Genomic DNA, 23,891 nt, shown 5'->3' with positions numbered 1-23,891 from the left:
GGCCCTTCTTTGGACACTGTGTTAACAAACCTCCAGACAAGCTTCAATGCCATACAACACTCCTTCCATGGCCTCCAACTGCTCTTAAATGCTAGTAAAACTAAATGCATGCTCTTCAACCGATCGATACCCGCCCGCCCGACTAGCATCACTAATCTGGACTAGAGGTCGACCGCATGGCCGATTTCAAGTTTTCATAACAATCGGCAATCAGCATTTTTGGACGCCATTATGGTCGATTACATAGCATTAAACAAGGAAACTGCGTGGCAGGCTGACCACCGGTTACATGAGTGCAGCAAGGGGCCAAGGTAAGTTGCTAGCTAGCATTAAACTTATCTTATAAAAAAACATCAATCTTCACACAATCACTAGTTAACTACACATGGTTGATGATATCTAGGTTAACCTGTTGAACCTATGGGGGCGCTGTGTCATTATTGGATAAAAAGACGTGCCCGTTTTAAGCGCAATATTTTGTCACGAAAAGATGCTCGACTATGCATGGAATTAACAGCCTTGGAAAGACACAACTCTGACGTCTCCAAAACTGCAAAGATATTATCTGTGAGTGCCCCAGAACTAATGCAACAGGCGAAACCAAGATGAAGTTTCATACAGGAAATGCCCCAGATTCTGAAGGCGCTGTGTTCCAATGTCTCCTTATATGGCTGTGAATGCGCCAGGAATGAGCCCGTGCTTTCTGTCTATTCCCCGAGGTGTCTGCAGCATTGTGACGTGTTTGTAGGCATATCATTGGAAGATTGACCATAAGAGACTACATTTACCTGGTGTCCCGCCCGGTGTCCTGTGTGCGTAATCTGTAGGTCCATGCGCGTTCCAAGTAAAATGCCACGATGGATTTTATCGTCGATAGATATGTGAAAAACACCTTGAGGATTGATTCGAAACATCGGTTTGCCATGTTTCTGTCGATATTATGGAGTTAATTTGGAAAAAAGTTAGCGTTTTAATGACTTATTATTTATTTTTTTCCTTACCCAAACGCAATGAACAAAACGGAGCGATTAGTCGACACAAATAATATTTTTTGTAAAAACGGAACATTTGCTATCTAAAAGAGTCTCCTCATTGAAAACATCTGAAGTTCTTCAAATGTAAATGATTTTATTTGAATGCTTTTATGGTTTTTGTGGAAAATGTTGCATGCTGAATGCTAATGCTAAATGGTACGTTAGCCATCATTACTGTTACACAAATGCTTGTTTTGCAATGGTTGAGAAGCATATTTGATGATGACAGTGTTGTTAACAAAAGGCTAATAAGCTTGAGAGCAAATAGATTAATTTCATTTCATTTGCGATTTTCATGAATAGTTAACGTTGTGTTATGCTAATGAGCTTGCTGATAGATTTACACAATCCTGGATACAGGTTTTTTTTCATAGCTAAACGTGACGCAGAAAACGGAGCAATTTGTCCTAAACAAATAATCTTTCAGGAAAAACTGAACATTTGCTATCTGAGAGTCTCCTCATTGAAAACATCTGAAGTTCTTCAAAGGTAAATGATTTTATTTGAATGCTTTTATGGTTTTTGTGGAAAATGTTGCATGCTGAATGCTAATGCTACGCTAAATGCTACGTTAGCCATCAATACTGTTACACAAATGCTTGTTTTGCAATGGTTGAGAGGCATATTTTGAAAATCTGAGATGACAGTGTTGTTAACAAAAGGCTAAACTTGAGAGCAAATAGATTAATTTAATTTAATTTGCGATTTTCATGAATAGTTAACGTTGCGTTATGGTAATGAGCTTGAGGCTGTAGTCACGATACCGGATCCGGGATGGCTCGACGCAAGAAGTTAACTAGCTTGCCCTGCGTTGCATATAATCAATGTGGTGCCTGTTAATTTATCATCGAATCACAGCCTACTTGGCCAAACGGGTGATGATTTAACAAAAGCACAATCCTTGCACGAATATACCTAACCATAAACATCAATGCCTTTCTTAAAATCAATACACAGAAGTATGTTTTTTTAAACCTGCATATTTAGTTAAAAGAAATTCATGTCTGCAGGCAATATTAACTAGGGAAATTGTGTCACTTCTCTTGCGTTCATTGCACGCAGAGTCAGGGTATATGCAACAGTTTGGTCCGCCTGGCTCGTTGTAAACTAATTTGCCAGAATTTTACGAAATAACATTGAAGGTTGTGCAATGTAACAGCAATATTTAGACTTAGGGTTGCCACCCGTTAGATAAAATACAGAACTGTTCTGTATTTCACTGAAAGAATAAATGTTTTGTTTTCGAAATTATAGTTTCCGAATTTGACCATATTTAATGACCAAAGGCTCGTATTTCTGTGTTTATTATATTATAATTAAGTCTCTGATTTGATATTTGATAGAGCAGTCTGACTGAGCGGTGGTAGGCAGCAAAGGGCTCGTAAGCATTCATTCAAACTTTACTGCGTTTGCCAGCAGCTCTTAGCAATGCTTGAAGCACAGCGCTGTTTCTGACTTCAAGCCTATCAACTCCTGAGATTAGGCTGGCAATACTAAAGTGCCTATTAGAACATCCAATAGTCAAAGGTATATGAAATACAAATGGTATAGAGAGAAATAGTCGACGCGTCGTAATTACTATAATAACTACAACCTAAAACGTCTTAACTGGGAATATTGAAGAACTGGGAATATTGAACCACCAGCTTTCATATTTCATAAACCTGCATTGCTTGCTGTTTGGGGTTTTAGGCTGGGTTTATGTACAGCACTTTGAGATATCAGCTGATGAAAGAAGGGCTATATAAATACATTTGATTTTATTCTGAGCAAGGAACTTAAACCTAAGCTGTTTTACATGGCACATATTGCACTTTTACTTTCTTCTCCAACATGGTGTTTTTGCATTATTTAAACCAAATTGAGCATGTTTAATTATTTATTTGAGACTAATAGATTTTATTTATGTGTTATATTAAGTTAAAATAAAAGTGTTCATTCAGTATTGTTGTAATTGTCATTATTACAAATAAATATATATATAAAAATCGGCCGATTTAATCGGCATCGGCTTATAATCGGTATCAGTGTTTAAAAAAATCATAATCGGTCGACCTCTAATCTGGACGTTCTGACTTAGAATATGTGGACAACTACAAATACCTAGGTGTCTGGTTAGACTGTAAACTATCCTTCCAGACTCACATTAAGCATCTCCAATCCAAAATTAAATCTAGAATCGGCTATCTATTTCACAACAAAGCCTCCTTCACTCATGCGGCTAAACATACCCTCGTAAAACTGACTATCCTACCGATTCTTGACTTCGGCGATGTCATTTACAAAATAGCCTCCAACACTCTACTCAGCAAATTGGATGTAGTCTTTGACACCAAAGCCCCATATACTACCCACCACTGCGACTTGTATGCTCTCGTTGGCTGGCTGGCCCTCGCTTCAAATTTGTCGCCAAACCCACTGGCTCCAGGTCATCTATAAGTTTTGCTAGGTAAATCCCCGCCTTATCTCAACTCACTGGTCACCATAGCAGCACCCACCCGTAGCATGTGCATAGCGGCAGGTAGCCTAGTGGTGAACTAGTAACCGAAAGTTTGCAAGATTGAATCCCCGAGCTGACAAAGTAAAAAAAAACTGTTGTTCTGCCCCTGAACAAGGCAGTTAACCCACTGTTCCTAGGTCGTCATTGAAAATAAGAATTTGCTCTTAACTGACTTGTCTAGTTAAATAAAAAAAATATTAAAAAAATTCTCAGGTCACTGGTCACCATAGCAACACCTACGCGCTCAAGCAGGTATATTTCACTGGTCAAAGCCAACTCCCTCTTTGGCCACCTTTCCTTCCAGTTCTCTGCTGCAAATGACTGGAACAAAAATCACTGCAGCTGGAGACTTCCATATCTCCCTCATTAATTTCAAGTTTTAGCTGTCAGAGCAGCCCATCTATAAATAGCCCACTCAACTTCCTCATCCCCATATTCTTAATTATTTTTGCTCTTTTGCACCCCAGTATCTCTACTTGCACATCATCATCTTCACATCTATCACTCCAGTTATAATGCAAAATTGTAATTATTTCACCACTATGGCCTATTTATTGCCTTTACCTCCCTAATCTTACTACATTTGCACCAGAGGTCGACCGATTATGATTTTTCAACGCCGATACCAATACCGATTATTGGAGGACCAAAAAAGCTGCTACCGATTAATCAGCCGATTTAAAAAATAAATAATGCATTTGTAATAATGACAATTACAACAATACCGAATTAACACTTATTTTAACTTAATATAATACATCAATAAAATCAATTTAGCCTCAAGTAAATAATGAAACATGTTCAATTTGGTTTAAATAATGCAAAAACAAAGTGTTGCAGAAGAATGTAAAAGTGCAATATGTGCTATGTAAGAAAGCTAACATTTCAGTTCCTTGCTCAGAACATGAGAACATATGAAAGCTGGTGGTTCCTTTTAACATGAGTCTTCAATATTCCCAGGTAAGAAGTTTTAGGTTGTAGTTATTATAGGACTATTTCCCTCTATCATTTGTATTTCATTCACCTTTGACTATTGGATGTTCTTATAGGCACTTTAGTATTCCCAGTGTAACAGTATAGCTTCCGTCCCTCTCCTCGTTCCTCCCTGGGCTCGAACCAGCAACACATCGACAACAGCCACCACATCAAAGTGTTACCCATGTAGAGCAAGGGAAACAACCACCCCAAGGCTCAGAGAAGTTTGAAGTTTGAAACGCTATTAGCGTGCGCTAACTAGCCAGCCATTTCACTTCGGTCACACCAGCCTCATCTCGGGAGTTGATAGGTTTGAAGTCATAAACAGCGCAATGCTTGACGCACAACAAAGAGCTGCTGGCAAAACGCACGAAAGTGCTGTTTGAATGAATGTTTACTCGCCTGCTTCTGCCTACCACCGCTCAGTCAGATACTTAGATACTTGTATGCTCAGTCAGATTATATGCAACACAGGACACGCTAGACAATATTTAGTAATATCATCAACCATTAATGCTAGGTAGCAACTTACCTTGGCTTACGGCATTTGCGTAACAGGCAGTCTCCTTGTGGAGTGCAACGAGAGAGAGGCAGGTCGTTATTGTGTTGGACTAGTTAACTGAATGGTTGCAAGATTGCTGAGCTGACAATGTGAAAATCTGTCTTTCTGCCCCTGAACGAGGCAGTTAACCCACCGTTCCTAGGCCGTCATTGAAAATAGGAATGTGTTCTTAACTGACTTGCCTAGTTAAATAAAGATTAAATAAAGGTGGAGAAAAAAAATCGGCCCTAATTAATCGGCCATTCCGAATAATCGGTTGACCTCTAATTTGCACACCATGTCAATTGCGTTATTGACTGTACGTTTGTTTATCCCATGTGTCTGTTGTTGTTTCTGTCGCACTGCTTTGCTTAATCTTGGCCAGGTCGCAGTTGTAAATGAGAACTTGTTCTCAACTTCACTACCTGGTAAAATAAAGGTGAAATAAATAAATAAATAAATAAACTCTTTGAACTTGTTTTTCCTTCCAAAGGTGCTACTACTAGTAATTGTTTAGGTGTTTGGCTTATTTCTAAATGTATATAGCTAGTTGCAGGTGGATACATTTTCGGATTATTTAATGTAGCAAAAATGGTGCAAAGATTGTTTTATTTTTTATGTTACGTTCTACCTGCAACTAGCGATGGAAGTTTAGAAGACACCACTGTCTTCCAAGTTGAGAACAAAGAAAGTTTCACGATGTAAAGGTTAGTCGAAAATGTGCCTATTACAGCTATATGCAGCCTGTTAACAACGGTTATCCAAGCATGATGAGAACTGTTTAATTTAAGTGTGTGTTCCACTGTAAAAAGAGTTGTTCATGTGAAAGAAAACAAAGAGAAAGGTTGAGAGGCAGGAAATAACCTTTTAGACTGTTGTGACATGAGAGAGAAAACGGGTTGAGAACGTTTGATAGGGAGGAGGTAAGAAGTCTAGAAAGTTGTTCAGATGGCTAATTTGGAGACTAACTCTGCATCCCAAATGGCACCCTATTCCCAGGCCTAAAGTGCACGACTTTTGGCCAGGGACACAGACTTGGAGTTGCCAAGCTAAAGGGTTAATGGGAGAGTATTGTCTGGCAGCTCTATTGTATTCCCTCCAATACCTCCCATTCCACTTGTCTGAGCTCACATACACACATAAAAATGCAAAAACACACACACACACACAAAGATGCGGACACACACACACACACACAAATATGCACACACCCAAGTCCTTCTCACTGCTGCCCACTGTCTCTCATCTGTTCCCTTTTTCCAAAAACACCCATGGATATATGGAACTCTCAAACCCTACTCTACACACAGGCGCATACACACACTTCCAATATCCTAGCCTGGGCCAATGTGGCTATTGGATTTTAACCATCACTGGACCAGCTTCTCTGTGACTCATTAGTCTGCATTTTCCGTTTATTTCATTCACTCCTTCTGCCTCCACCCCTCCATCTTTGCCTCACTCACTGGCTTTTGTGAGAAACGAGGGCAGACATCTGCCGTCCGTGCCACCCTCTCCATCTCTCCGGACCACCAAGGCTGTGGCAAGCGCCCAGCCTTTGAGTGAGTGTGTGTGTGTGTGTCGTGTGTGTGCGCACAAGGGGAATGCTATTGTGCCCCTTAAACTAATCCCAAGCTCAATGTAATGAATTATAGTCTAACTGGCAGGTGGTACAAGGCTACCCTACAGTATGGCCTAGTTCCACAGTGTACTTCATACAATCTGAGCAATATAGACTACCGTTAAAAAATTTGGGGTCACTTAGAAGTCCTTGTTTTTGAAAGAAAAGCACTTTTTTTGTCCATTAAAATAACATCAAATTGATTAGAAATACAGTGTAGATATTGTTAATGTTGTAAATGACTACATTGTGTAAAAGCACTATTTTCATATTGAGATGCGTTGCACTGAAATGCGTTGCACTGAGATGCGTTGCACTGTCTCTTTAAAAACGTCAAGTTTGTTTGTGATGACGACATGCAATCGATCAGTCATTCATTCATTGCTATGATCATTGATCTCCGTTGCTATGAACATTTTCCTATCTTTCTGTTCCCCCAAAGGTTTGAATATACTGGTAAAGTAACCAGGTTGTTAGGTTGCTTGCTAGCCAAAGAGGAAAACACACTGATTCGTTTTAGAATGGCCCATGAAACGGTTCAGGAATGTAAAATGTGGTCCCGGTGATCCGCTTTGGGAAGATACAAATGTTGCACCGGTAATATGGTCAGATCTTTAGACCTGGTTGAGCTACAAGCAAGTCGTTTTCGCTATAGAAATAGTGCATCCATGAAGCTAACGAATCCTCACTCGCTTGTTTCTGTAGGGCACTAGGAAACAACAGCACAGCAAAGCCTTTTCATTATGACAATTATTATCTGGGAGATTTTTTCATAGTCACGCAGTGCTCCCAAAATAAAACTCCTGGTCGCACAGCTAAATATTGTATTGCATATGTGACCAAATTGGTCGCACTTCAGAGCTCTGTCCACACCCAAACAAGAGTTGGAATATGGCATTATCTGCCAACATAAATAAATAATTCCTCCTAACTGTTTAAAACATTTGGTGATGCTTAAAGGGTTTATCCATCCAAATATGATAATTTCCAGTTTGTTCTATAAGATTGAATGTAGGCTACAGGGAGCAGACGGCAATCCAAAATAGCTTTCATTCCTTACATATGGGTAGTCAAAAAGAGCTATAGCTAGCATTGCTCATTTCTAGAGACCTAGGGACAAATTAGCATTGAAAACTAGCATATAAAGATAATCAAACAGCATAATTGTAAAACTGTCTTAATTTTGCTGGAGCCCAGGAAGAGTAGCTGCTGCCTTGACAGTGCTTTTAAATCAAATACATTATTTGTTTTCTCTGAAAATCCTCATTTTGGAATGTCCCACATCATTTTAACCTACTTAACCCCAAGATTTTCCCCGTTTTCACAATTTGTAAAGCCCTAGTTATTTTTGTTGCTTTGGGAAAGTAAATACTGAATATTTTTACTTATATAATGTAATTGGTGATTCATTTATATTTGCCCCTTAGGTTTAATGTCAACCCTGTAACATGAACTGAACATGTTTTAATATCGTAAAACTAATATGGTAAAAATACATTTGAAAGAAACATTGAACATCTAATACTCAAATCATAGTGTAAAAGTAGGTGAGCTGGTTCTATTCTTTTTGGTCATTTTCTTGAGATTTGTGGTGGAAAACCCTGGCTGTTACCCATAGACAGATAGGCTAGAAATGTTTTAAGATAAAATAGTGCTGTCAAGCTTACATTCAATTGCACACAAGCTTACATTCCCCCTGTCACAAGGGGAGTAACATTAATGGCTGATTTAAGATGTCATCATCCCTGTTATGATAAACCGTGTCACTTTTTATTTATTTTCATTTCTGAACATGTCAGAATATAATCATTTGGTGAAATAAATAGTAATTTTGGACAAAATTACACTTCCCAAAAGGCACTCTAGAATGACCCAGCTATGTGATTCTATGATTGCCAAATACTTGTGAGATGCTACCCAAACCACAACATGGTATGCTGATTGGAGGATGAACAATGCTAATGGTCACTATTCAAGAACAGTAGACGCAACTTAATGGCACTAACCTGTTGCATTTTCTCCAGGTCCAGACTTGGCCTCCCCAGCTCTCCCCCGTAGCTGTACCTGTGTTTCCTATAGGGAGCCGCCGACTGGTCGAAGTGGGTCAAGATGATAGGCTTGGCAGCAGGCTGCACCCCCTGGAACTGGAGCTTAATTGGAGGCGGTGGCTTGAGGCTGCGAGGTGGGCTTGAGCTAAAGAGCACCGGGCTGGTGGAAGCGGCCAGGCAAGTCCCATGCTCCAAGGATGCTGCAACTGGGCCACAGCCACACAGGTCCCACACCTCCTCGTCGCTGGAGGCACTGCTGGGGTGGTCACCGTGGCGATGGTGCAGCGTCCACTTCCTGCCGTCTCCAACGCCGTGGCTGATTCGCTCCAGCTCTTCTTCAGACGAGTGACGGTCCAGAGTCGGGTCTAGAAGGAGGCGTAGGTGATGCAGGCGTGCCGGAGATAGGGGACCCTGATTGTGCTGCTGGCTGGTGGCCAGAGGGGTGAGGCCGCAGTTCCGCCGCCTCTCTGAGGGGGGTGACCAAGAGCACATGTCAAAGGTGAAGAGGCAGAGATAGCGACAAGCTTGTGTATTTCTATTCTGTGTAGTTTACACAAGTTTACACATCCATGTAAAAATGAAGACCATAGAAGACTTGGGTTGGTTTGAGCAGGCGGGCCACATACCTCTGTCAATCTGTGCAAGCTCCTGGTTCTCCCCCTCGGAATCGTCGCTCTCCGCTCCCTCCCCACTGCCATGGTAGGAAATCTAGAAGGGAAGGGTTAAAGGATAACTATTTAATTGGGCAACATATGGCTTGTCCCTCAACTTCTTACATGAGATAGCATACAGTTAGCATCAGTACAAGACACTCTGGGGCTTTGCTAGGTTAGGTCGACAAGTAGCGTATTCATTAGACAAAATACCCAGGTTCATATCATTGCAACTATGAAGCAACATCTTTAACAAATCACCATTCCACTTACCTCACATCTCTACAGCTAGTGCAACAGCATCACTAAGCAACAGGGTGGCCCACTGATTCTCAACTAACATCCTTTTATCTAAAGACTCAAATAAACATTGTGTTGGAGAAATTGTGCAAAAGGTCGAGATTAGGGCAACTCTGTTTCGCACATAACGTGCACATCATGCTAACACCCAAACTCGGCCAAATGGCTTTATGTCCTGGAAAATTCCTTACTCTCAAATTGGAATTTGGAAGAGGGATGACATTTACAAAAAGCTTAAATCTAGGTCTGGTCAATCTAGCCTCTTCAGTTCAGTGTAAACTCTTGTCAGCTCTTGGCAATTTCCAAGTCCCAGATTGCCCCTTTAAGAGCAGTTCCCTTTTGAGGGGTCTACGACAACAACAGTAGACACCCAGCAGACTGCAGCACGAAGAGTTAAGTAATGCGCCACACAAACAGTAGTTACCACACTGAGGCAGAGCAGCTGCCATCTGTGCTCACACACACATGCACTCACACAATGTCTCCCCTTCCTACTGAAGCACTTCAAACAGAGCAAAGGAGAAAGAGAGTGCAAGAGAAAGGAACCAGGGCCTCAAGTCCTACTTCAGCAGGCAGCGTACACTTCTACTATAAACAACTGGGGTGCATTCAGAGTTTACTATGACATTGTAGGACACAACGTTGAATATTGAACACTGCTGAATGTTTGCGACTGGTACACTGTACACTACATAGTACTCTTACTTCCCTATCAGCATCAAAATACAGGCTATACTGTATCTAGCTATGAAATATCTTTAGCCTAATCCTGATCAAATATCTTTACAAATGTTCACACCATCATTCAAACTATTTCCACTACTACCTTAGCAAAGTACAAATGGTGCAAATACGGTTATAATAATTAATATGGCCTTTTATTATCATTTGAAGCAGTATACAGTATATAGCAGCATAGTTCTCGATCAATTCTTTACATGGACAGCCACAGTAGAGAGCACACCAACTTCACTGCCATTGCCCTTTCTATCTCCATGACATCACCCACTAGCACCACATTGTCTTGTGTGGGAGGCTGATAGTAATTATTCTCTTCCCATTTAGGATCGGGGGTAGGGTAATCTGATCCTAGGTAAATTTTAAGGGCAACTTCTACCTCAAGCAAAGGGTTAAGGGCTCAAGTCCAGGTTAAAGGTAAAGGGTGTGTCAGTCTTGGAGCAAGTCAGACACTATTGTCAGAGGCAAGAGGATGAGCCAACATAACAGTGACGTTGCATGTTGACTTAACTATTTGGCCTCGCTCTGCCCCCAGGGCAGTTCAGGGAAGCTGGTATTAATCGCTTATAAGGACAGCAGGTGAAAGAGAGGGCACAAACACAATAGTCCACAAACACACATGCACACACGCATTTAAATTGCACTTAAAAGGGATACAAGCACCACGCATACTGTCAAGCAACAAAATGCTTCAGTGTGTGTACGACTGGGGTAGGCTACTTATCTCTTTGCAGTCCAACTTAGTCTCCCTATCTATGTTACATACTTCCTCCCCACACTGGATAAACGGGGCATTTGTTTTATCTGAGCAACTCAAACCACAACAGGGTTCAAATAACTGGACCATGAAAACGTTTAATTTAAAATGGGGTTTTCATGACTACGGTGACTGTATGGATTTGAATAGATGTTTTTCTCTCAAACCATGACCCATGATACCTGTGTTGAGCATGTAGTATCAGAAGGTACTCTTGTAAAGGACATCAATGTTATGTGCAGTGCACAGTGAACTGTTGATGCTTGTCTGAGTATGACAGAGTTTCTTGTTAACTACTTTTATGGTTTGGGTTCGTGCAACAGTTGAGGGAACAGTGTGTAACAGTTTAGGGAACGTTGGCCGTATCCGAATACCCATACTTGCATCTTAAATAGTAGGCCGAAAATGTTTTGTTTAATAGTATGCAACAATTCGAAAATGTAGTATACTTAAATTGCCCGGGTGTCACACTAATTTCAGCTTAGACAACACCTGAAATGGGGATGGGCTAGTGAAATCAACGAATAGTTGGAAACAACACAATCGCGCATTACGCATTCTCCGTATGCGAAAATATTATGTTTAATTAATATTATGTGTATTTTCAATAATCAAGTATGGTTTAAATGGCAGGATGTTATACTTATATTGTCTCTTCATCTAGTAGAATTCGATGCACACTTTTCCATAACGCATTGGAAAAGGTGGGTTGCGAGTGATAGGCCCTAATTCTCTTTAAGTAGCCAAACTACAAAACTAGGCTACTTAATTGGGAAGATGCCGAATAGCGAAGCTTCTGCGGTGCCGTTCAAATGTAGGGTAAGTAGTTTTTGTTCTCCTTAGAATGATCAAGAGTATTGCATCATAAGCTACATCTTTAAAACATAAGTCTTTAAAAAAATGTTTTTACCCTAATTGGATTTCTGTTTTCTCATTGAAAAATGTTTATTGTTCTCGTCAGAGCTTTTTTGCATTTATTTATTTTTTACCCCCTTTTCATGGTATCCAATTGGTAGTTACAGTCTTGTCTCATCGCTGCGACTCCCATTCGAACTCGCTAGAGGCGAAGGTCGAGAACCGTGCGTCCTCCGAAACACAACCCAGCCAAGTCGCACTGCTTCTTGACACAATGCCCGCAATGCCCGCCCCAGAAGCCAGCCACACCAATGTGTTGGAGGAAACACTGTACACTGGAGACTGTGTCAGCATGCATTGCGCCCGGCCCACCACAGGAGTCGCTAGGTCAAACCCTCCCCTAACCCGGACAACGCTGGGCCAATTGTGCGACGCCTCATGGGTCTAACGGTCACGGCTGGCTGCGACAGAGTCCATTGTCAGAGCTTTTAAACAAAATACTAAACCATCTTATGATTTCCAAATGTGTCGGCACCAGAGACTCAGGATGTGGGTGCGTTATTGGTGGCAGGTTAATCAGGCCTATTGACTGGAACATATGGATTGTTTAAGTTTTGTAGGCAAGGATACCTATTATTTAATTTATGGATCAAGTCTTAGCAGTCATTCTGATCTCATTCCCAATGATCAGTGCTTTAGTTTATTATGTTGCTGTCCAGCGGTTCTGAATTTGTGATGCAACTGACTGTCCACGTTTTTCTGTGTAATACCCTTTTGATTTGAACATTTGAAAGGTTTTGGTGTATGTACTAGGGAATTTGATTTAATTTATAAACAGTACCAGTCAAAAGTTTGGAGACACCAACTCGTTCAAGGGTTTTTCTTTATTTTTACTATTTTTACATGGTAGAAGTGATGACAGCATTGCATACTCTTGACATTCTCTCAACCAGCTTCACATGGAATGCTTTTCAAAAGTCTTCACGGAGTTACCACATATGATGAACACTTGTTGGCTGCTTTTCCTTCACTCTGCGGTCCAACTCATCCCAAACCATCTCAATTGGGTTGAGGTCGGGTGATTGTGGAGGCCAGATCATCTGATGCAGCACTCCATCACTCTTGGTCAATTAGCAGCCTGGAGGTGTGTTGGGTCATTGTCCTGATGAAAAACAAATGATAGTCCCACTGAGTGCAAACCAGCTGGGAGGGTGTATCGCGGAAGAATGCTGTGGTAGCCATGCTGGTTAAGTGTGCCTTGAATTTTAAATAAATCCCAGACAGTATCACCAGAAAAGCAGACCCACACCATCACACCTCCATGCTTCACGGTGGGAACCACACATGCGGAGATCATCTGTTGACAAAGACACAGTGGTTGAAACCAAAAATCTCCAATTTGGAATCATCAGACCAAAGGACAGATTTCCACAGGCCTAATGTCCATTGCTCGTGTTTCTTGGGCCAAGCAAGTGTCTTCTTCTTATCGATGTCCTTTAGTAGTGGTTTCTTTGAAGCTATTGGACCATAAAGGCCTGATTCACGCAGTCTCCTCTGAACAGTTGATGTTGAGATGTGTCTGTACTTTAACTCTGTGAAGCATTTATTTGGGCCACAATTTCCGAGGCTGGTAACTCTAATGATCCTCTGCAGAGGTAACACTGGGTCTTCCTTTCCTGTGGCGTCCTCATGAGAGCCAGTTTCATTTACATTTACATTTTACATTTAAGTCATTTAGCAGACGCTCTTATCCAGAGCGACTTACAAATTGGTGCATTCACCTTATGACATCCAGTGGAGCAGCCACTTTACAATAGTGCATCTAAATCTTTTAAGGGGGGTGAGAAGGATTACTTTATCCTATCCTAGGTATTCCTGAAAGAGGTGGGGTTTCAGGTGTCTCCGGAAGGTGGTGATTGACTCCGCTGTCCTGGCGTCGTGAGGGAGTTTGTTCCACCATTGGGGGGCCAGAGCAGCGAACAGTTTTGACTGGGCTGAGCAGGAACTGTACTTCCTCAGTGGTAGGGAGGCGAGCAGGCCAGAGGTGGATGAACGCAGTGCCCTTGTTTGGGTGTAGGGCCTGATCAGAGCCTGGAGGTACTGAGGTGCCGTTCCCCTCACAGCTCCGTAGGCAAGCACCATGGTCTTGTAGCGGATGCGAGCTTCAACTGGAAGCCAGTGGAGAGAGCGGAGGAGCGGGGTGACGTGAGAGAACTTGGGAAGGTTGAACACCAGACTGGCTGCGGCGTTCTGGATGAGTTGTAGGGGTTTAATGGCACAGGCAGGGAGCCCAGCCAACAGCGAGTTGCAGTAATCCAGACGGGAGATGACAAGTGCCTGGATTAGGACCTGCGCCGCTTCCTGTGTGAGGCAGGGTCGTACTCTGCGGATGTTGGATAGCATGAACCTACAGGAACGGGCCACCACCTTGATGTTAGTTGAGAACGACAGGGTGTTGTCCAGGATCACGCCAAGGTTCTTAGCGCTCTGGGAGGAGGACACAGTGGAGTTGTCAACCGTGATGGCGAGATCATGGAACGGGCAGTCCTTCCCCGGGAGGAAGAGCAGCTCCGTCTTGCCGAGGTTCAGCTTGAGGTGGTGATCCGTCATCCACACTGATATGTCTGCCAGACATGCAGAGATGCGATTCGCCACCTGGTCATCAGAAGGGGGAAAGGAGAAGATTAATTGTGTGTCGTCTGCATAGCAATGATAGGAGAGACCATGTGAGGTTATGACAGAGCCAAGTGACTTGGTGTATAGCGAGAATAGGAGAGGGCCTAGAACAGAGCCCTGGGGGACACCAGTGGTGAGAGCACGTGGTGAGGAGACGGATTCTCGCCACGCCACCTGGTAGGAGCGACCTGTCAGGTAGGACGCAATCCAAGCGTGGGCCGCGCCGGAGATGCCCAACTCGGAGAGTTCATCATAGCGCTTGATTGTTTTTGTGCCTGCACTTGAAGAAACTTTCATGGACTGTCGTTTCTCTTTGCTTATTTGAGCTGTTCTTGCCATAATATGGACTTGGTATTTTACCAAATAGGGCTATATTCTGTATACCACCCCTAACTTGACACAACACAACTGATTGGCTCAAACGCATTAAGAAGGAAAGAAATTTCTAACAAGGCACACCTGTTTATTGAAATGCATTCCAGGTGAATACCTCATGAAGCTGGTTGAGAGAATGCCAAGAGTGTGCAAAGCTGTCATCTAGGCAAAGTGTGGCTATTTGAAGAATATCAAATATAAAATATTTTTGGATTTGTTTAACAATTTTCTTGGTTACTACATGATTCCATGTGTTATTTCATAGTTTTGATATCTTTGTTATTCTACAATGTAGAAAATAGTAAAAATAAAGAAATATCCTTAGTGTACTTAGCGATCAAATCTGTAGTGAACATTACTCCTTATATGCCTATAAACTACTACTGCCATTATTCCACACAAATGGCTCTTGCTTGCATGTTATGTTGAGCATAAGAAATGCACCAACAATCCTGATTTCCGAGGACCCTTTACCCTTGAGGTTGCATGTTAAATGTGCAACCAGAGGGGGAAAAAACCCTAGACCACATGTAATCCACACACCGAGACGCGTACAAAGCGCTCCCTCGCCTTCCCTAGCCTTCCATTTGGAAAATCTGACTATAATTCTATCCTCCTGATTCCTGATTACAAACAAAAACAAAAGCAGGAAGCAAATGTGACTTGGTCAATAAGAAAGTGGTCAGATCAAGCAGATGCTAAGCTACAGGACTGTTTTGCTAGCACAGACTGGAATATGTTCCGTGATTCTTCCAATGGCATTGAGGAGTACACCACATGGCTACATCAATAAGTGCATCGATGACGTGGTCCCCACAGTGACTGAATGTACACACCCCAACCTGAAGCCATGAATTACAGGAAAAATCTGCACTGAGCTAAAGGGTAGAGCTGCCACTTTCAAGGAGCAGGACTCTAACACGGAAGCTTATAAGAAATCCCGCTATGCCCTCCGACGAACCATCAAACAGGCAAAGCGTCAATACAGGACTAAGATTGAATTGTACTACACCGTCTCAGACCCTCGCCGGATGTGGCAGGGCTTGCAAACTATTACAGACTACAAAGGGAAGCACAGCCACGAGCTGCCCAGTGACACGAGCCCACCAGACGAGGTAAATTCATTCTATCCTCGCTTCGAGGCAAATAACACTGAAGCATGCTTGAGAGCATTAGCTGTTCCGGACAACTGTGTGATCACGTTCTCCGTAGCTGATGTGAGTAAGACCTTAAAACAGGTCAACATTCACAAGGCCAGACGGATTACCAGGACGTGTTCTCCGAGCATGCGCTGACCAACTGGCAAGTGTCTTCACTGACATGTTCAACCTCTCCCTGTCTGAGTCTGTAATACCAACATGTTTCAACCAGACCATCATAGTCCCTGTGCCCAAGAACACGAAGGTAACCTGCCTAAATGACTACCGACCTATAGGATTCACGCCTGCAGCCATAAAGTGCTTTGAAAGGCTGGTCATGGCTCACAACACCATTATCCCAGAAAACATAGACCACTCCAATTTGCATACCGCCCCAACAGATCCACAGATGATGCAATCTCTATTACACTCAACACTGCCCTTTCCCACCTGGACAAAAGGAACACCTATATGAGAATGCTATTCATTGAATACAGCTCAGCATTCAATACCATAATGCCCTCAAAGCTCATCACTAAGCTAAGGACCCTGGGACTAAACACCTACCTCTGCAACTGGATCCTGGACTTCCTAACCGGCCGCTCCCAGGTGGTAAGGGTAGTTAACAACACATCCGCCACACTGATCCTCAACACGGGGGCCCCTCAGGGGTGTGTGCTCAGTCCCCTCCTGTACTCCCTGTTCACTCATGACTGCATGGCCAGGCAAGACTCCAACACCATAACCAAGTTTTCCGATGACATAACAGATCACCAACTACGATGAGACAGCCTATAGGGAGGAGGTCAGAGACCTGGCCGTGTGGTGTCAGGAAAACAACCTCTCCCTCAATGTGATCAAGACAAAGGAGATGATTGTGGACTACAGGAAAAGGAGTACCGAGCAAGCCCCCATTCTCATCTACGGAGATGTAGTGGAGCAGGTTGAGAGCTTCAAGTTCCTTGGTGTCCACATAACCAACAAACTATCATGGTCCAAACACACTAAGACAGTTGTGAAGAGGGCATGACAAAGCCTATTCCCCCTCAGGAGACTGAAAAGATTTGGCATGGGTCCTCAGATTCTACAGCTGCACCATCGAGAGCATCCTGACTGGTTGCATCACTGCCTGGTATGGCAACTGCTCAGCCTCCGACCTCAAGGTACTACAGAGGGTACATCACTGGCGCCAAGCTTCCCGCCATCCAGGACCTCTATACTTTGCGGTGTCAGAGGAAGGCCCTAAAAATAGACTCCAGCCACCCTAGTCATAGACTGTTCTCTCTGCTATCGCAAGGCAAGCGGTACCGGACCGCCAAGTCTAGGTCCAAGAGGCTTCTAAAAGGCTTCTACCCCCAAGCCAGAAGACTCCTGAACAGCTAATCAAAGGGCTACCCAGACCCCTCTTTTACGCTGCTGCTACTCTCTGTTTATCGTATATGTATGGTCACTTTAAGTCCACATATTACCTCAATTACCTCGACTAACCGGTGCCCCCGCACATTGACTCTGTACTGGTACCGTCTGTATAAAGTATATTGCTATTGTTATTTTACTGCTGCTGTTTAAATATTAGTAAATTATTATTATTTTTACTTCTCTATTTTTACTTAACATGTTTTTCTTCTCAACTTCTTAAAGCATTGTTGGTTAAGGGCTTGTAAGTCAGCATTTCACTGTTGTACTCGGCGCATATGAAAAATAACATTTGATTTGAGATATTACCATGTTAGATATACCGTGCCTTCGGAAAGTATTCCGACCCCTTCACTTTTTTCCACATTTTGGTACATTACAGCCTTATTATAAAATTGATTAAAACAAAATAAATCTTAGCAATCTACACACAATACCCAATAACGACAAAGCAAAAACAGGTTTATAGATTAGTTGTTTGCAAATGTATTAAACATTTAAAAAAACAGAAATTCCTTATCTACATAAGTATTCAGACTCTTTGCTATTAAACTGAAATTGAGCTTGGGTGCATCCTGTTTCCATTGATCATCTTTGAGATGTTTCTACAACTGGATTGGAGTCCACCTGTGGTAAATTCAATTGATTGGACATGATTTGGAAAGGCACACACCTGTCTATATAAGGTCCCACAGTTGACAGTGCACGTCAGAGCAAAAACCAAGCCATGAAGTCAAAGGGATTGTCCGTAAAGCTCTGAGACAGGATTGTGTTGAGGCACAGATCTGGGGTACCAAAAAATGTATGCAGTCTGGAACCACCAAGACTCTTCCTTGAGCTGGCCACCCAGCCAAACTGAGCAATTGGGGGAGAAGGGCCTTGGTAAGGTAGGTGACCAAGAACCTGATGGTCACTCAGACAGAGTTCTAGAGTTCCTCTGTGGAGATGGGAGAATCCTCCAGAAGGACAACCATCTCTGCAGCACTCCACCAATCTGGCCTTTGTGGTAGAGTGGCCAGACGGAAGCCCCTCCTCAATAAAAGGTACACAACAGCCCGCTTGGAGTTTCCCAAAAGGCACCTAAAGACTCTCAAGACTATGAGAAACAAGATTCTCTGGTCTGACGAAACCAAGATGGAACTCTTTTACATGAATGCCAAGCGTCACATCTGGAGGAAACAGCATCATGCAGCATCATGCTATGAGGATGTTTTTCAGCGGCAGGGACTGGGAGACTAGTCAGGATCGAGGCAAAGATGAATTGAGAAAAGTACAGAGAGTTCCATGATGAAAACCTGCTCCAGAGTGCTCAGGACCTCAGACTGGGGTGAAGGTTCACCTTCCAACAGGAAAACGATCCCTAAGCACACAGCCAAGACAGCGCAGGAGAGGCTTTGGGACAAGTTTCTGAATGTCCTTGAGTGGCCTAGCAAGAACGCGGACTTGAACCTGACCGAACATCTCTGGAGAAATCTGAAAATAGCTGTGCAGGAACACTCACCATACAACCTGACAGAGCTTGAGAGGATCTGCAGAGAGGAATAAGAGAAACTCCCCAAATACAGGTGTGCCAAGCTTGTAGCGTCATACCCAAGAAGACTTGAGGCTGTAATTGCTGCCAAATGTACTTCAACAAAGTACTGCATAGAGTTTGGGGAGTTTGAATAATTATGTTAAAAATGCTGTTTACGTGGTTTGTTTAAATATAAATAAGCTGTCACGACTCCGACCGAAGGACACTCCCCTTCCCGTTCGGGTGGCGCTCGGCGGTCGTCGTCGCCGGCCTACTAGCTGCTACTGATTATTTCCTCCCCCTCCTTATGTGTTGATTGAGTGCACCTGTTTTGAATTAGGTAGTAGGCTTTATTAGTCAGCCGGCCCGCAGAGTTCCTTGTGCGGGATTAATTATTGTGACCATCTGTTTTAGTGCACTTGTGTGCACGTCTATAGGTTTTGTGTTTTTTCCATTTTGTGGGTTTTCCCTGGACCGTTTAAGTCCCGCTGTTTGGGGGCATTTGTTTGCTCATTACGCCCTGTGTGTTCGTGAGGGTTTGCTTATGTTCGCCGTTTGTTCGGTGCATTAAAATAGCACTCACCTGAACTCTCTGCTTCCTGCACTTGACTCCTCACCCACTACACTCAGATCGTTACAGAATCCCGCACCTCTGAGGAATGGAGTCAGCAGGAGCAACAGCCACTCCCCTCCCATCGATGGAAGAGAGGGTTCTACATCACACCACCGTTCTCCATCGGATCGGAACGGCGATGGATCTGGTGATGGAGAGAATGGACCGATGGGAGAGAAGCGGTCTCCTCTCTCCACCTTTGGCCCCTCCTCCTCAGGACTCCCCATCTCCCGACTCCAGCACCCTCCGTCTTACGCTCCCGAGGGTCTATGATGGAGCGGCAGCAGGGTGCCAGGGGTTCTTACTCCAGCTAGAACTGTACCTGGCCACCGTCAGACCTACTCCCTCGGGAGCGGAGAGGGTGAATGTCCTCATCTCCTGCCTCACGGGTCGTGCTCTGGAGTGGGCAAATGCAGTTTGGAATGGCCCAGACTCAGCTAAGGAGCAGTACCACGAGTTTTCTCGCCGCTTCCGCGCCGTGTTTGACCATCCTCCAGATGGCCGAGCGGCGGGAGAACGACTATTCCATCTTCGGCAGGAGAAAAGGAGCGCCCAGGATTACGCGTTGGAGTTCCGTACCTTGGCAGCAGGATCCGGGTGGAACGACAGGGCCCTTATCAACCACTACAGGTGTAGTCTCCGGGAGGACGTCCGCAGGGAGCTAGCGTGTCGGGACACCGCTCTTTCATTGGATGAGCTAATTGACATGTCCATCCGACTGGACAATCTGCTGGCTGCCCGCGGGCGTTTGGAGAGGGTCCTGTGTGTTCCACCACCCAGCACCTCCACTCCTGTTCCGATGGAGTTGGGAGGGGCTTTGCCGAGGGGTACCGGAGGAGGAGGCTCCCTCTGCACCAACTGTGGTCGGAGAGGACACACGGCCGATCGGTGCTGGGGGGGTCCGTCTGGGAGTCGAGATGGCAGGCGGAACATTTCTCGATCACCCCAGGTGAGTCCGCACCAAACTCACCCAGAACCCCCTGTTGGTCACATGTTTGTCTTGATTTTTTTTCTTAAATTTTTTCCCTCTTCCCAGCATAGGGCGCTAGTAGATTCAGGCGCAGCTGGGAACTTTATGGATCGCGGACTTGCTATTAAATTAGGTGTTCCGCTTGTGCCGATAGATTCTCCCTTTCCCGTGCACTCCCTAGATAGCCGGCCATTAGGGTCAGGGATGGTCAGGGAGACCACGATCCCACTGGACATGGTAACGCAGGGGAATCATAGGGAGCGTATCAGTCTCTATATTATTGATTCGCCTGCGTTTCCAGTGGTGTTAGGGATTCCCTGGCTGGCCCGGCACAATCCTAACATTTTGTGGAAACAGGGGGTTCTCCAGGGGTGGTCAGAGGAGTGTTCTGGAAGGTGTCTGGGAGTTTCCGTCGGTGCCACCTCGGTGGAAAGTCCAGACCAGGGTCCCACAGTGTGCATTCCCCCCGAGTATGCCGATTTGGCAATCGCTTTTAGTAAAAAGAAGGCGACTAAATTACCACCACATCGACCGGGACGGGATTGTGCGATAGATCTCCAGGGTAACGCTGCGCTTCCCAAGAGTCACGTGTACCCATTGTCCCAAGAGGAGACGTTGGCTATGGAGACATATATCACGGAGTCTCTGGGACAGGGGTACATTCGGTCCTCCATTTCACCCGTCTCCTCGAGTTTCTTTTTTGTGAAGAAGAAGGAGGGAGGATTGCGTCCGTGTATTGATTATAGAGGTCTAAATGCCATCACAGTGGGGTTCAGCTACCCACTACCTCTCATTGCTACGGCAGTGGAATCCTTTCAGGGAGCGCAGTTCTTCACAAAATTGGATCTCAGGAGCGCGTATAGCCTGGTGCGTATTCGGAAGGGAGACGAGTGGAAAACCGCATTTAGTACCACATCGGGCCACTATGAGTACTGCGTCATGCCGTATGGGTTAAAAAATGCTCCAGCCATTTTTCAATCCTTTGTAGACGATATTCTCAGGGACCTGCACGGGCAGGGAGTGGTTGTTTATATCGATGACATTCTGATCTACTCAGCCACTCACGCCGCGCATGTGTCTCTGGTACGCAAGGTGCTTGGTAGACTGCTGAAGCATGACCTATATGTCAAGGCTGAGAAGTGTGTGTTCTCCAAACGAGCCGTCTCCTTTCTGGGTTATCGCATTTCCACCTCGGGGGTGGAGATGGAGGGTGACCGCAGTAAGGCCGTGCGTAATTGGCCGACTCCAACCACGGTAAAAGAGGTGCAGCGGTTTTTGGGTTTTGCCAACTACTACCGGAGGTTTATCCGGGGTTTTGGCCAGGTAGCGGCTCCAATTACCTCACTGCTAAGGGGGGGCCCGGTGCGGTTGCTATGGTCAGCAGAGGCGGACAGAGCTTTCAACAGGTTGAGGGCGCTGTACACGGATGCACCCGTGTTGGCGCATCCGGACCCCTCTCTAGCATTCATAGTGGAGGTGGACGCGTCCGAGGCTGGGGTGGGTGCCGTGCTATCACAGCGCTCGGGTACGCCACCAAAACTCCGCCCCTGCGCTTTCTTCTCGAGTAAACTCAGCCCAGCGGAGCGTAACTATGATGTGGGGGACCGGGAGTTGTTAGCGGTGGTCAGGGCTCTGAAAGTGTGGAGACACTGGCTTGAGGGGGCTAAGCACCCCTTTCTCATCTGGACCGACCACCAAAATCTGGAGTATATTCGGGCAGCTAGGAGACTGAACCCGCGGCAGGCAAGGTGGGCCATGTTTTTCACTCGATTCCGGTTCACTTTATCATATAGACCGGGCTCCCAGAACGTGAAGGCGGACGCACTGTCCCGCCTTTACGACACGGAGGATAGGTCCACCGAACCTACTCCCATCCTTCCGGCCTCAAAGCTGATGGCACCGGTGGTATGGGAGGTGGACTCGGACATCGAGCGGGCGTTACGGGCTGAACCCGCGCCTCCTCAGTGTCCGGCGGGGCGGAGGTACGTGCCGCTTGGTGTTCGGGACCAACTGATTCGGTGGGCTCACGTCCTACCCTCCTCGGGTCACCCTGGGGTGAGGAGGACAGTGGGGAGCCTTCGGGGGAGGTATTGGTGGCCTACCTTGGCTAGGGACGTTAAGGTTTATGTCTCCTCCTGTTCGGTATCTGCCCAGAGTAAGGCTCCTAGGCACCTTCCTAGAGGGAAGTTACAACCCCTCCCCGTTCCACAACGGCCATGGTCACATCTATCCGTAGATTTCCTGACCGACCTTCCCCCGTCTCAGGGTAACACCACGGTTCTGGTGATTGTGGATCGGTTCTCTAAGTCCTGCCGTCTCCTCCCGTTGCCCGGTATCCCAACAGCCCTACAGACTGCGGAGGCATTATTCACCCACGTCTTCCGGCACTACGGGGTGCCGGAGGACATCGTCTCTGATCGGGGTCCCCAGTTCACGTCCCGGGTATGGAGGGCGTTCATGGAGCGTCTGGGGGTCTCGGTCAGCCTGACCTCCGGTTATCACCCCGAAAGTAATGGGCAGGTGGAGAGAGTAAACCAGGAGGTGGGTAGGTTTCTGCGGTCGTACTTCCAGGACCGGCCAGGGAGTGGGCGAGATACATCCCCTGGGCTGAAATGGCCCAGAATTCACTACGCCACTCCTCTACTAATGTGTCCCCCTTTCAGTGTGTGTTGGGGTACCAGCCGGTCCTGGCACCGTGGCATCCGAGCCAGACCGAGGCTCCTGCGGTGGAGGAATGGGTGCAGCGCTCCAAAGAGACCTGGAGGGCCGTCCAGGAATCCCTTCAACAGGCTAGTGGACGGCAGAAAAGGAGTGCTGACCGCCACCGCAGTGAGGCCCCCGTGTTTGTACCAGGGGACAGGGTCTGGCTCTCGACCCGAAACCTACCCCTCCGCGTGCCCTGCCGGAAGCTTGGGCCGCAGTGTGTAGGGCCGTTCAAAGTCCTGAGGAGAATAAACGAGGTGTGTTATCGATTACAACTCCCTTCCTATTATCGTATTAACCCCTCGTTTCATGTGTCTCTCCTCAGGCCGGTGGTAGCTGGTCCCCTACAGGACGATGGGGTACTGGAGGTCCCTCCTCCCCCTCTGGACATCGAGGGGTCCCCGGCGTATACGATACGGGCCGGGTGAGGGGCCTGCAGTACCTCGTGGACTGGGAGGGGTACG

At 45.3% G+C, this 23,891-nt stretch overlaps 1 protein-coding gene across 1 annotated transcript in view; it reads right to left on the bottom strand.

Annotated features, from left to right (window-relative positions):
• The window catches only part of si:dkey-16j16.4 (uncharacterized), a 66,586-nt gene that overhangs the window by 31,415 nt on the left and 11,280 nt on the right, over positions 1-23,891 (bottom strand). The window contains exons 2-3 of the mRNA XM_029674931.2: positions 9,346-9,427; positions 8,678-9,186 (exon numbers count right to left, since the gene is read on the bottom strand). Coding sequence (XP_029530791.1) covers positions 8,678-9,186; positions 9,346-9,427 — 591 coding nt within the window. The remainder of the gene's footprint in view (positions 1-8,677; positions 9,187-9,345; positions 9,428-23,891) is intronic.

This window comes from Oncorhynchus nerka, linkage group LG12 (genome assembly GCF_034236695.1).
Source record: "Oncorhynchus nerka isolate Pitt River linkage group LG12, Oner_Uvic_2.0, whole genome shotgun sequence".
NCBI classification, from domain to species: Eukaryota; Metazoa; Chordata; class Actinopteri; order Salmoniformes; family Salmonidae; genus Oncorhynchus; species Oncorhynchus nerka.
The sequence above is the reverse complement of the archived record's forward strand: the minus strand, read 5'-3'. Positions and strand labels throughout refer to the sequence as shown.